The sequence below is a fragment of the Siphateles boraxobius genome, unplaced genomic scaffold (genome assembly GCF_051911475.1).
Source record: "Siphateles boraxobius isolate OS27281-9 unplaced genomic scaffold, OSU_SipBor_1 24, whole genome shotgun sequence".
Classification (NCBI taxonomy): Eukaryota; Metazoa; Chordata; class Actinopteri; order Cypriniformes; family Leuciscidae; genus Siphateles; species Siphateles boraxobius.
The window spans coordinates 16118902-16134479 of NW_027508855.1; the positions used below are offsets into that span (position 1 = coordinate 16118902).

Below are 15578 nucleotides of genomic sequence, written 5' to 3' on the forward strand. Positions count from 1 at the left end.
CAGAGTGATGTCATCAAAATCATTGATCCATATTGGCGGAAGTGAGAGGTTGTTAGTTTTGAATGCTTACATCTTCTAAATGTGAATTTTGTCATTGTTTTGGAGCACACTATCTTATAGATAACAATAAGGCTAACATATTCATAATAAAAGCCAAAAAACTTACATTTTGATTTCATGGGGACTTTAAAAGCAACATTTGTAGTTTTGATGTTGTTCTAAATGTATTGCTTAACATATTCTAAAAAGTGTAGGCCTACATTTATCATAAAATCTGAGCTGATAATGATTTTATATTAATTTATTGGTAGCATGTTTGATTTAATGGGTATTTGTTCAGACAGAAATGTAGACATGATGACACTTTGTTTTTTGACCTCATTAAACACACAGAGATAAAACAAAATCAACTCCTTAAAATCAACACAGGGAGCGAATAATGTTAAAAGTTCATGTCTACCACTGTTGTAGGCTACAAGTCAGACGGTGTATTTTGCGCCATGAGCGTAGCGCTTTAAGACAGCCTGTCAAGTTAAAACGCGTCAAATCTGAAACGCTTCGTCTGGCTGTTGAACGCAAGAACGCGTCCTGTGTGAATGCCTCCTAACAACTGCGGGGGGAAATACCTTGTAGCAGAGCTTACACTCAGACTAAATATAGATCCATTGCGAAGGAAGCCGGTCACCGCACCGCGCCTCGCCACGCACGGCGTGTTTATCTTCATGTTGTGTTTAGCAGGAAAGTTTGATTGTATCGATGGCATCTTGGCCATTTTATAAATACTCTAGTTGTTTGCTAAAGGGGAAAACACACGATTTCTTTAGATGAACATCTCAACTACACGCGCGTAAAGCGCATTTTTAACTCCTTGTTCCTGACGGTGCGCATATCCAACAAGTGCATGCTCGAAGCTCAACTGCTGTGTCTTAAGACGCGATTGAAGTGCAAACAGATGGAGATGCCTGCCTAACGACCTGGACCTCGAATCGATCCACGCAACCTCGCCGACACGCACATACTTTGTCGCAGTGATAAAAATGCGCGTTTGTTTGATGCGCGTCGAGTGAGCTGGTGGATTATGTGGATCTGTTAGTTTCCCCGCCGATGGAGCCGCCGTAATTTGTTGTAAAAATGAACAAAACAACGATCTAGATACCGGGCGGTTCGCTTATATTTTGACGGTGCGAACCCTAAAAGCTTAGCCTACATCTAGTCCACCCGTTGAACTCCGAAGACTTGTAAATCCCCACACCTGGCTTCTTGGAGAGGTCTGCGCAATTGCGCACGCTGTGAGAGTACTATCGGCGCTTTCCATGGAATCCACTCCACCCGTGATCTCCACTGAGGTTTCGGTCCGATCTGATGTGGGGTAAAAAGTTGCAGTCTGGACAGTAAATCACATATATGAGGATCAAAACACACGTGCTGGTCAACACAAAGCGCAAACATGCCTATGCATCCGGTGACTTCCACTTTGATGTACCGGGGGATCTGCACCATTCCAGATATTCTGTCGTACCGGGCACCGGTCAACCTGCCTGAGGATGAGGTGGAAGGTGAGTAAGAGGGTCCTGATGGTTTTTAAGCCCCTATTCTGTTGTATTATAAAATGACTAAACGCTTACTAATTCTTGCATTGCTTTAGTCTATTTCAGCCTGTTTCCTAGACCTATTTGTTGTTTTTTCTTTTTTTTCCCTGTATCCAAGTGACCCAGTTTCGATTTAAAATATATTGTTTGAAAACAGTGAAGTGAAATAGGCTACTCTATCCTGTAATTTTTTCTGTTTTGTTAGAACAAGTTTGTAAGGATTTACCGCAGTTTATTTAAAACGCGTGAAAATCCGGTTACCTGTACATGTTTCTATATAAGGTGGATACATCTGATTGAATGATTTATAGAAAGTAGGTCTATCACAAGCCAGCCTGTTAGTGATATTCTGCAGTTCAGACATCTCTTTGGCTTTTTGAAGCAAGTGAACAAATCAGAAGTAGCCAAAATAAAAATAGGAAGTCGTTGACACACGCCAGCCATAAAGCAAATAACTCTGTTTTTAGATTCTGTAACATATTAAACTAAATATGCATAATGCAATTCGCGAGAGTATTTCCATGATCTTATTCATCAGTGTCAGAGAGTTTACCTTGATGATTATTCAACTGAATATTAGTTTAAAAACAACTAGTCACATTATCCACATGCTTTATACCTTCAATTCAATTGGCTTTTCTGATTAATTTTTTTTTGTGATTTGTGGAGAGTAGGTTTCTCATAATCCAGCAAAAACACCTGTTTTTGGTATGCAGCAATTAATATCTCTCTATAATGTGGACCTCTCATTTGGAGTAATGACTCAGAGTCTTCAATACCATGTTATTCTAAGCATAAAACCAACACTTTCATTTTTAGCATCTGAAACATATCGCACTGTACCATATGCAAATGAATATGCTTGTTGAATTTTCTTCATAAACTACATTTTACCCCCTTGAGTTTCCCAATAATGGTCTTGTAATATCCCTCCACTGCACAATTTGGATGTCTCTTAAATAACACACTTGACTTCAGCACATTAACACTAGCACCAAGACATGAAATATGTGTGTCAGATAGAGAGACTTCCAAAATTTGCAGTGCTGCGGGATTGAAAACATTTGGTTTACCTTGATAAGTATCCAATTAAAAAAAGCCGTAAAATGTCATTTGAACTAGACAAATAATAAACACAAATAAATGGCTTTTTTGTATTCTCCACTACCATGCAAATGCTTTAGGTAGGCTATGTGTGAAATACAAACCATAGATGGCTCAGTGTAATCATATTGCATCATATTTTTTTTTATGTATTTTGTATATACTGTACAGTTTTAAATCAAATTTAAAATCAATTTATTTCTTAATTGCAAAAATATAAAAGTTTGTAATGTGAGGGTCTGTAATTGTGAATGACAGTGCAATCAAATACATTCATTCAGGTTTTCTAGTTTAGTTTTTCTATCAAAGTCTGTTTCTGCTATTAAACATTGTATATTGACGTCTGACTGGTGTGATTGTCGGCTCCGTTCAAAGTGTCTTTCCAGGTCAATCTTTTGTGATTAAGGTTTAATTAAGTATCTCAGTACCTCATTGCAATTCCATTCACCAAGGGATGTTTTCTATCATTACATCTAGTTATGAGTCATAACTCAAAATCTCAAGGCTGATTCTCTTGCTCTTAACACTTAAAAACCTTATGATATTTCCTGATGAAAAACAGAAGCTAAAATGATGATTTAGGCAATGTTCAGAATTCTCAAATCAGATCTTTTCAGGCAGACTCTCTGCACTTTTAATTGTAAGTGTTCAAATAAGTGTTCAAAAGTGTGTACGTGTTAATTGAAACTTTAACTATAAGTGTTGTAAGTGTTCAAATATCTGCATGTGTTGCTTTGGTAATGACAAAGGTTTACCCACATATGTGATGAGGCTTTCAAAACAGATGCAGGAAAAATGGAGGTGCATCATCTCACTCCGCTGAATCGCGGTGCAGAACTTCTGTCGCATAGAAGAATAACGAAATCTTTGGACATGACATTTGAACACTGTATGAATTCTTCTGGCATTTCCGTCACCAGTTTTGACGTTATCGTTGTGTATCACGTTAAGAGTAACGCAAAAGAGAGTTTGAAATCCGATTTGAGCAGTCAGAGCGTCCAGACTCTATCTGTAAAAATCTGGTTGGAATCGCATTTCAAACCACCTCCAACTGTGGTTTGAATCCAAAAAGAGAAAAAAAAAAGAAAAAGAAAATTCCTGTCCAGACTTTCAAAACCCTTTCTGGATAAAATCCGGTTATGCAAAAAATATTTTCACTGAAAGTCTGACAAAGTGGCCAAAAGGGACAAATGCAAGAGATGAGAGATCACATATGGATGTTTCTTGTAGTACATGATTGTGTGCAAACTGTACATACACAAACATCTAAGTGTAAATGTGTCAATCTATTTGCAAATGTGCCTACATGTTTACAAAGGAAAACTGTGCCACATCCCAGATCATATACGGTAGTCTGTATAGCTGTATAGCATCAATATGAACAGAAACATAGGGTTTCATCCCTGTAACAGTTTTGCTTTTCCACAGATTTCCTCACGAAATATAAACAGCTCATGGACCAAACTGTTGGTTGAAGTGCTTCACACTGACGAAGCAGGCCATGTTCTTTCTCATCCTTAGGATATGTAGTTGTTTATCTGTGAATCTCGAGTTTGAGACAGATTTTTATATTTTTCTTTGAACTCAAATGGCACGCTGGGGGCAGAAATTGAGATGTTATTTGTGAGCTAGATCCGTGCATCTTTATTTTAGTTAGCAAGTTATATTTAATCATAAAGCCGTCCTTCAAAATGAAGAATGGGGATAAGAGCCTCAGATAACGCTAGAATAATTCATTATTATTCTCAGTTGAAGAATGCTTAAAGTGGTTCATCTAAAAGACATTATCTCCTGACTTTATGCTCTCACACACTGGACATCTGAACCCGCTGATAACATCCCTTAAAGGATTAGTACACACACAGACACACACAGACACACACACACACACACACACACACACACACACACACACACACACACACACACACACACACACACACACACACACACACACACACACACACACACACACACACACACACACACACACACACACACACACACAGACACCGACACACACACACACACACACACACACAAAAATTCTGACCTGCTCCAAACACATAGAACTTTTTTTCCTTAGCGGAATAATAAAGGAAGATGACTGGAGAGTTGAGCTTTTAAGCTTTCCAATTCATCCAGATGACTCCTGTGCTAAATTCAAAGTTTTCTTCCATACAAAAGCGTTGTATGAAGAACAAACTGCTGTGTAAATCATTATTCACTGATAATTCTCTGTTTAAGTGCACTGTTAACCATTAGGAATCAAGTCAGTGAGTTGAGACAGATTAGTGAAAAAAATCATTCAGACTGGTTTAATGAACTGGTTCAATTGATTCATTGAAAATATCTGATTCAAAGTCAGTTCAATTGAAGGATCAGATCTCATTCACTGATAGTAGCGTGAATTAATCATATTATATACAGGAGAACTTCTCACAAAAAAATATATGCCTAATTATATATCACATATGGATGTTTCTTGTAGTAAATGATCCAAATCATATCCAAAATGTGAATCAATCTATTTGCAAATGTGCCTGTCACTGAAAACCAAATGGAAATATTTCAGAGACAAAAACTTGGAATAACTAACTCCATAATTCTATATTAATATAAATAAATGTTAGTAAAGTTGAAAGTTAATGGTGAATCTTGGTTTATTCATCAAGGCAGTTGTACGCAAATTTCATTCACACATTTGAGTATGTGCGGTTAGTGAATGACCCATTGTTACTTCTCTCATGAGGATGAATGTCAGTATTTTTAGTGGATAACGGCTTAAATTCCAATTGGTTCCTCATGCAAAGGAAGCAGAAAGCTGCTTTTTTTGTTGGCCTTTATTCACAGTGACCCATATGATTCACATGAACTGAATAAACACAAACCAGCAGCCATGAGAGTGAAATTCAGTTAATGTTCAAGGTCCTCCGTGTGCCGGGAATTACCCAGCTGTTAACCACACCGACGTCAGGCGCCACATGCTATTTCTATGGCAGTGCATGACAATCAGACATCAAGTTTGTTTGGAATTTTATTAAAAGAGGTTGGCTGTGGTGACGGAAGCAAATAAAGCTGTGATTAAATTTGGTGCTGTGGATGGATTTCAGAAAGCAATCTCAGAGCCCATTATTGTCCCAGCCAGAGATAGAAAGGGTGCCATTTGCTGCCTCTGAGATCATGCCAGCCCCTCTTGATCGAGACCACACTGACAGCACATACTGGACTGATGTTTTACACACACAGTCACGTTCAGCCCTATAGGGTCCAAAAACTGTTAAAGCTCCTTCTTCTCAGTCAAAAATGTATGAAACTAAAGAGGGTGTATCAAGGAAAACAGGACTTTCATTGCACGTCTTATTTACTCTGTTGGAATACTCTGACATGAAACTCCTTAAGTCCGCTCAGGGGATTTATGGAAACTTTATTTTTAACTTTATAATTATTTCAGAAATAATCATGGTATTGACGTCACAAACATGAGCAAATTTTCATATCAAAGCCTATTTAGTATTCAGCAGCTTGACAGACCCTGGTGAGAGACGGTGTGAACTACATCAGTATGAAGAGACTAACTAATCAGGGGTGCGTTTCCCTAATGCCTGCTACAGACTGAGCGATTTCCGCTATCCTATAAGATCATTACAATCGCACTTCACAACATGGATCTAATAAACTTGGGTATGATGTATATGTAGACTGTACAATGATGGTATCTTTTGAACCGTAGGCTACGACGCTAGTTAGTACAGAATAAAACATCATCAGCATGCGTTAGTGGTAAACAAATAGAGCAAGATGAATCACAATTTGGCAATTGTGGTTTTTATGTGCGCTGAAAAAAAGAGGAGGCGAAAAGAGGTCAACTTGACATGCCAAATGGAGCTTGAGGTTAGTTTTAAGTTTAAGCGCCATGTTGCATTTTATTGGCTAGCCAGTAGACGTAGGTTGTAGCAGCAAAAACAGCAAGATGATCATGCTAAATTTCTAACTCTGTCAGAAAATGATCGCAGGCCATCTTTGAGAACGGACGTCTTTTAACCTCTCTCACTGTACGACGTAGGAGCAGTCATGGCCTAATGGTAACAGAGTTGGACTGGTGACACAAAGGTTGCTGGTTCGATTCCAGTACCGGCAGGAATATGACTGAGGTGTCCTTGAGCTCCTAACCCCCAATCGCTCCCCGGGCGCCACTCAAGGCTGCCTGCTGCTCCCGGTGTGTGTATCCACGTTTGCAGTGTGTGTGTGTGTTCACTACTCTGCTCCTAATGTGTGTGCACTTACTTGGATGGGTTAAATGCAGAGGTCAAATTCCAAGTATGGGTTACCATACTTGGCCATCACATGACACTTTCACTTTCACAGTTTAAGAGCCACGACCACAGAAATCGCCACGATTAGTCATCTTTCTTCTTGGACAGCCCAAAATCGTTCAATGTGCACTTAATTTGATCTCAGACGGATTATTTAAAAGAAGTTATTACTCCACCACCTGTGTGACATCATTAACCAACTTGGTTGAATGACAGATTTGCGACAATACGGTTTTGGGAAACAGTCGTGACTAGTTGATTTCTTCAATGATGCATCGTACTATGGTAGTTAAGTAGCGAGTTACGTTGCTGTACAGAAACACACCCCTGAACAGAGATCACTAACTTATGAAATTAATTTGGGAATTAGATGGGAAAGATTATGAATGAATGAATGAATGAATGAATGAATGAATGAATGAGGCATATAGCAGGAACGATTCAGAATAAAAAATTACATCTTTAGGATGTAAACCAAATGGGCATTTAAATGGCACAATAATTAAATTTAAATTTGTGGACTGAAATGGAACTTTATAAGTGATTTTTATTTTTATTTTTTTACAATAAAGGCATTTATAATGTTACAAACTATTTATATTTGAAACAAATGTTGTTCTTATGAGTTTTATATTCATAGAATACTGGAAAAAAATATATCAGTTGCCACAAAAATGTTAAGCAGGAAAAAATATAAAATATGAATCTCTTTTCAGCATAATAAAAATAAATCTTACCTGAGCAGCAAATCATCATTTTAGAATGATTTCTGAAGGATCATGTGACACTGAAGTAATGATGCTGAAAATTCAGCTTTACATCACAGGAATAAATCAAAATACATTTAGTTCTTTTAAATTGTAAAACTATTGTAAAATGTTTAATCTGACAAATTAAAAAAATATTTAAACACTATTTCTGTTATATATTTATTTATTTTGCAATGTTACTAAATTATATTTTCCTGTTTTTATGTTCCATGTTTATTTCTTTTTTGTTTGTCTTTTTTATGTATCAAGGCATTGGATATGGTGTTATCTTTGAAGTTTCTACACTTTGGATCCTGATCTTGACATACATGATGTATCTTAGAGAGAATGTGTTGTATAGGCCAATGTCGTTGTGACTTGATGGATGCAGATCTGTCTGATCCGGCTGACAGCAGTGTAACCAACTGAATAATCTGACAGATGCTTTCATTACTGAGGAAAATTCAGCCATTGTGTTGAAATAGAGCTATTAAAGCACAATAGCTTTATAAATTCTAGAATGATTTAGACAATTTTGAGCATCCAGAACCTCACTCAAAAAATTAAATGGTCAATAACCCTAACTTAATTAAACTGAGGAAAACTTTTCCACGTAATTAAATGAAGCATTTTATTAGAACAGATGTGTTCTTGTCTTGTTGTGCGATCTTAAATTTATTTAGTTTAATTTATTTAGTCAAAATGACAAGGACACCTGCATACATTTTTAAAAAATGTGGCTTTTTACCAAACAATTGATTTTTTTCTTTCTGGCAGTACAAGAAATAACGAAATAAGCTGATTTTAATTTAGAAGAGTACTAAATTAAATGATTTGCTTAAAAGAATAATGTTAGGCTTACATTAAAAATGAACTCTCAAAATGAGTTTCCAGCATGTCTGGATTTACCTGCATCCGGGTATGGCATCTGGTCTCAACGAAAATGGAAGTTAACTTCCATTTTACAAACTTAAAATGATTTTGTGAAAGGGCCTTGGCATTTGTCAAAAATAAAATGCATTGTAATACATTACAGATAGATAGACTCATTTTCACTGTTTGTATTGACATTTATGCAGGCTTATGTTTGGGTTGTTGTGTTTGTCTTATAGTTCTTCTAGAATTAATATTATTATTATTAAGAATATACCATCCATCTATTGCGCATTTTTAGTAAACCATCATAAATACAAGGGAGGCCTGTCATGTAAATTCAGGCCTGCTCTGGTTAAAGTTTCATTTTACAGTATAGGAGATTTTTTACCAGCTGTTTTGAAATAAAAATACATGAACATAGTTTATTTTGTGCCATTTGTCTCTCTTAAACTGTGAAAGCAAGTGGAAAGATCTATTAAATTACAGACACAAGTAGTCAATTTACAGATTTACAGTGTGTTTGTATTACTCGGGTATCTCAGGAATACATAATGGAAAACATGCCACGGATATTAAATAATGTGCTACTAATATCCTACTTAATGATTCGGAGAAACCCAGCGTTTTGTATTGACATCAGACATCATTGATGAATGTTCTGACGCTGTTAATGAATACAGTATATATGAATGTCCTGACTCTGTATAAATGTAATGGGGATTATATGAGTAAAATCACGGTTTGTGTAAATTCAGAACGCAGTGCAGAAGGTACAAATCCATTTCCTGTCACAGTACAAGTAAAGAAAGATCAAATGGCTGTTTGGCAGGTAGACTGGTTTAGAAATAGTCATACAGAAAGAGGAGTGATTCACTTGAGCGTATCTCACTGACAGACGAACATGAGAGCAAACAAACCTTCCTTCTACCTGGTCTGTTTTTTTTTCCTCCATCACATTTCTCTTTCCACACACTGCCTTTTTTGCAAGATTTTAAATGAAAGGAAACAGAGGGACATTGGCAACATCTTCTGCTTGAATCTTTCATTTGATGCAAATTCAGAATAACTTAATTTTCATATTTCACTTTTTTGATCTGATTTGTTTGCAGCGCAATCAATTTTTTTAAATTTTTGAGAAATACATTAGCTGTTGGTCACAAAAAAATGAGGACGCAGAAAATATTTTGAGTGTTAGAATTGGAAATGCTTGTTTTTCCATAAATGTGCATTAGGGATGCAGAGATAAAGTCAAATGAACTCCTCTGGCTAAATTTCACAGAATGTTTAATTGGTTTGTTGTGAAACTCCACAAAATTCATTATTTGTACATTTCATGTAATATGAATAAACATGCATGTAATATATATGTGGCAAAATCTGCTAAAGTGTAATAATGGAACGACAGTTTAATAAAAAGTGATTTTTCAAAGTTTTTTTTACAACAGGATTTTCATTTTCATGGGTTTGAATAAAAGATTTTTGATATAAGGGACAATAAAAACAACTTTATGCAACAAAACCACTCCTTTGGCAAAAGAAATTAACTTAATTTCTTAAAGTCAACAAATTTGTGACAGCTGAATGTAACATTTTTGACAATGTAATGTATTAAGCCACGAAATAAACTTTTATTGTAAAAAAAATTTAGAAAATCTCAAGCATGTTTTATAATTATCCAAAAATCAAATATAGTTCATTCCTCGTGCACATTATCACGTCCGTCAAAAACTTATGTTATAAGTTTTGGGTTGGACTATTAGAACTAAAAACATGAACTAAGAACTAAACACTGAATATTTGCCAGCTAAGAAATAAATAATTACTACCTTACGACCCATCTATTTTCAAATCCACATGGTTTAAATATCACAACATCGATGTCTATCAAAAAAATAATGTGCACAATTACACAGTAGTATTTACGAGAGGCAGTGTTTTGATACTGTTATCATCTCTTTGAAATTTGTGAAAACTGTGACGGCATGCACATGCGTATTACTGTACGTTTTTAGTCAGGCATGCATTTTTAAATGCTTATGTGCGCGGGCACGTAGTCTTTCTTTACAAAGTGACATTGCCAATTACTTGTCTGGCACGTATAATACTTCGTTTTATACATGCAGATCCGTGTGATCGGAAATCATTTTGATAACGTTTTCATCTGTACACAGGAAAAAAGCTTTTGTCGTGTCGATGAGACCTTCGCAGGGGATAGTCTAGTTTATACGGTCTCTGCTGACACTTCAGGGCTGCGTTGTGGTCATGTCTAGGCGCAGGTCCTTCATCTGATCTGGATACAGCCTGGATCCGGCTGACTACGGTAAACCTTGGGATTAACAAAGAGACTAATATTAGCGTAGATGATAACGAGTACATACAGTGGTATTGTAGCAAGTCCAAAGACGGTTTATGTTCAATATGTAGATGCATGTATTTTCTTTTATGTGTTATGTGTTCTGGGTGTGTGGGGCTTTAAGGCATCTGCTGTTCTTCTGGAGAACGAGCCTGCGCAGTTTTTTGCGCAGAGTTAAAGAGCAGGGGGTTTTCTCTAAGTTTGTTTTTTTTGGATTTTGTGAGGCAAGAGCATCGGCCACACGGGTGCTCACGAATAAAAGAGAGCATTGAAACTGCTAAGTGCGTCCATCATTTTCTCCGATCGTTACACTGGTGTCAGAAGTGAACTGTTTGAATCCAGTTAGTATATGAGATTGCTCTCGTATCGTCCCTGAAACACGATGTGGAAGCAGAAGCAGCCAGAAGCAAGCCGGATGTTTCGTGAGGCTCTATGGTTAGGCGCTTCGGCGTCGGCTTCCGATCAATTCGCAACAGAGGAAAACTTTCTGGAATCGCACAAAGCTTGTGTGAGGGAGGCTACTAGGAAGATGGCTGCAGATGCTGGCTTTTCGTTGCCGGAGCCGAGTGCCGCTGAGCACCGCCGAAGTTTCACGAGTACAGCAAACAGACATGGCGGCGCACACGGAACCGCGCTGTCTTCGGAAGTAAACAGACATAGTGGCGCCCACAGAGCCGCAATGGTTGCCGATGTAAACAAACATGGCGGCGCCCACGGAGCTGCGCTGCTTCCGGACGTGAATGAATATGGCGGCGCCCGCGCTGCCGCGGCTACGGTGGCAGTGAAGACCCCCAAATTCTCAGGTAAAGCTGTTTGGGAAGCTTTTCATGCTCAGTTCGAACTGCTGGCTCATGCTGAAAACTGGCCAGAGAACCACAAAGCTCTTGAATTGGCTATGTGTCTCACAGATGATGCTCTTAACTGTTTGTTACTGCTGAACCCTGAAGATAGACACAATTATAATGCGCTTGTCGGGGCACTGAGACGGTGTTTTGTTCAATTTGAGCAGCCAGGGCTCCTGCGTTCTGAACTGAGTAATAGACGCAGGCAGTCAGGAGAGCACTTGAGAGTCCTGGCAAATGATATCGAAAATTTGACTCGGCGAGCATATGCCCACATGCCACCGGCGGTTCAAGGGGAGCTTGCGAGAGACCAGTTCATACAGGCCCTTACCCCTGTAGAGCTCCGTAGACAGACACAACTAGCCCACCCTCAAACCCTGCAGGATGCCTTGGAGATGGCTTTGGAGAGGGAGATTGTTTGGGGAACTTGCATGCCGGATGAAAGCCAGCGCCAATCTGTGTCGGTGAGGTCTACTGACGTGGGGGAGGGGATAAGGGAAAGGCCAGCCTGGGTTTCTGAGATTACTGAATTAATTCGTGCAGTGGCTCTGCAACCTGATCAGCGTCCTCGCACACGACCAAGGATGTGTTGGGGTTGTGGGCAGACGGGACATTTAGTTCGTCAGTGTCCTAAGCTAGCCAGTAACCCGGGAAATGGGACGGGGTCCGCATGATCGGGGCCATGCGGACCCCCAACACTCATCCCCAATATGAGTCATCACCAGCAGGAGTCTCACGGGATGGACAGAGGGAAAATTATCAAGGACTGTTGGGGGAGGGTGAATGTGGCCCTAAGGAGTCTGTGATTGTGGTAGGACGAACATGTGTTAGTGATTTTTGTCAAGTAACAATTTTGGTGGAGGGGATTCCATGTTTAGCATTGGTGGATACGGGATCAACTGTAACAGTTATAAGACCAGAGGTCGTTCCTGCTAATGCCAGTCTGGAACCCACCACTGTCCGACTACGCACAGTGACAGGTGAACTGGCGCCAATGAAGGGTAAGGGTGTGGTGGGTCTGACTGTAGGGGGAAAGACATTAAGTCATTCAGTGTGGGTGGCTGCAGTCCAGGACCCTTGTATTCTTGGTCTGGACTTCCTTAGAAGTGCAGGTTGCCAGTTAGACCTGAGAGATGGCCTGCTCCGTTTTGAAGGGGGTCCTGAGGTTGCCATGTCCACTGAAAGGAATGTTGATATGTCTTTTACAGGTCTGCTGGATGCAGCAGCTGCACCTGAGGACCCTAGTTTGGAGCACCACACACTACACTCGTGGACCCACCTCAGCGCTGTCGCCAGGCCACCACAGGTAGATGTTTGCCCCGCCCCCTTATCCAACACCCCAGCTGACCTCTTCCCCGGGGTGGACACACAGTCCTCTTTAGAGCCAGCCTCGAGCCTCTCCAGCAGGTATGGGCTGGAAAATGGCATTCCATGTCTTGCTCTCGAGGAGGGGGAGGGGTTGGTTGCTTTGAGGGAGTTGTGGCTGAAGAATTGTGAGGGCTTGGATGAGAGTCAGCGGGGGCAGTTTTGGGATTTGTTGATTGATTTCCAACATTGTTTTGCATTTGGGGAAGGAGATGTGGGGCAAACACACCTTGGCGGAGCACGATATTGAGACTGGGGATGCCATGCCCATTAGGCTGCGGCCCCGGAGGCTCCCTTTTGCCCGTCAGGATGCTGCTGATAAGGCCTTGTTAGACATGCAGCCAGCGGGGATTATTGAGCCGTCAGAAAGCGCATGGGCTGCACCGGTGGTCATGGTGCCTAAGAAGGGGGGGGCAGTGGAGGTTTTGCGTTGACTATAGGCGCCTTAATGAGGTCACCAGGAAGGACTCCTACCCCATTCCTCGGGTGGATGTTGTCACTGGATCTCGTAACCGGGTCGTCATGGTTCACTTCACTGGACCTGCGCACTGGTTATTGGCAGGTACCACTTGCTCCCGATGCCAGACCGAAAACTGCTTTTTGTACGAGCAGGGGGCCATGGCAGTTCAGGGTGCTCTGCTTTGGTCTCTGCAATGCACCAGCCACTTTTGCCAGGTTAATGGACAGGGTGTTATCGGGTATTCCGCGGTCAGAGTGTCTGGTGTACCTGGATGACATACTGGTCCATGGCCGATCATTTCAGACCTCGTTGGAGGCACTCAGGCGTGTGCGGGTTCGAATAAGTGAGTCTGGCTTGAAGCTGCACCCAGAAAAATGTAATTTGTTTAGGAGGGAGGTGACGTTTTTGGGGCACAAGCTGGGGGGCTAGGGGATTGGCCCGATGGAAGAAAAGGTGCAGGCGGTAAGGAACTGGCCCACTCCTACAACTTCACAGCAGCTCAAAAGTTTTTTAGGGTTGGCCTCATATTACAGGAGGTTTGTGCAGGGTTTTTCCAGCATCGCGGACCCACTTTTCCGCCTGCTGAAGAAGGATAAGTCCTTTGCTTGGTCTGAAGAGTGTCAAAACTCTTTTGCTGCCCTGAAACAGGCTCTATTCACAGCCCCTGTATTGGTTCCCCCTGACCTCGCACTGCCCTTCATTCTGGACACAGACGCCAGCAATGTGGGTATGGGGGCGGTTCTCTCTCAGGCGGGGGTTGGGTTCGAATAAGTGAGTCTGGCTTGAAGCTGCACCCAGAAAAATGTAATTTGTTTAGGAGGGAGGTGACGTTTTTGGGGCACAAGCTGGGGGGCTAGGGGATTGGCCCGATGGAAGAAAAGGTGCAGGCGGTAAGGAACTGGCCCACTCCTACAACTTCACAGCAGCTCAAAAGTTTTTTAGGGTTGGCCTCATATTACAGGAGGTTTGTGCAGGGTTTTTCCAGCATCGCGGACCCACTTTTCCGCCTGCTGAAGAAGGATAAGTCCTTTGCTTGGTCTGAAGAGTGTCAAAACTCTTTTGCTGCCCTGAAACATGCTCTTGTCACAGCCCCTGTATTGGTTCCCCCTGACCTCGCACTGCCCTTCATTCTGGACACAGACGCCAGCAATGTGGGTATGGGGGCGGTTCTCTCTCAGGCGGGGGTTGGGGGAGAGCGAGTTGTGGCTTACTACAGTAAAGTGTTCAACAAGTCCGAACGCAGATACTGTGTCACCAGAAGGGAACTTGTTGCGGTGCTGTTTGCAGTCCGGCACTTTAAGTATTACCTGTGCGGGCTACCTTTCACTGTATGCATTGATCATTCAGCTCTCCAATGGCTAATGTCATTTAAAGAGCCAGAGGGCCAGCTGGCACGCTGGATTGAGGAACTTCAGGCATACAATATGAGAGTAGTACACCGTCCAGGGTCAGGTCATTCAAATGCAGACGCTCTTTCTCGTCGGCCATGCTTTGCCGACGTTTGTCGGTACTGTGATAAAAGAGAAGCCAGGGAAAGAGAGCTGGGGGACCCGGATGCCAGCGGGGCTTCTGTGGTTTGCAAGCATGGCAATACGCCGGCGTGTTTGACGGTGGGGACAGTGGGAGTAGAGGACTGGAGGCGTCTGCAAGAGGAAGATGCAGACCTGCAGCCAGTAATCCAGTGGGTCCAAACACAGCAGTGCCCCCTGTGGGAGGAAGTGGCCATTCTCTCTTTGCCCACGAAGAACTTGTGGGCAAAATTCAAAGAACTGCGTCTGCAAGATGGGGTGTTAGAGAGGGAGTGGAAAGACCCTGCCACTGGGGAGGGGAGGTGGCAGGTGGTGGTGCCCAGGTCGCTGCGGGAGGGGTTATCAGGGCTGCACACGGGACGGTGGGGTCTGGACACTTTGGGGTCTCAAAAACA

General features: G+C 41.2%; 1 protein-coding gene across 1 annotated transcript in view; it reads left to right on the forward strand.

Moving 5' to 3' along the window:
- Positions 1-1061: 1061 nt before the first annotated feature.
- cabp7a (calcium binding protein 7a) overlaps positions 1062-15578 on the forward strand; it is a 65202-nt gene continuing 50685 nt past the window's right edge. Inside the window, exon 1 of the mRNA XM_077241681.1 lies at positions 1062-1556. Within this exon, the coding sequence (XP_077097796.1) occupies positions 1448-1556 (109 nt within the window). The 5' untranslated portion in view covers positions 1062-1447. The remainder of the gene's footprint in view (positions 1557-15578) is intronic.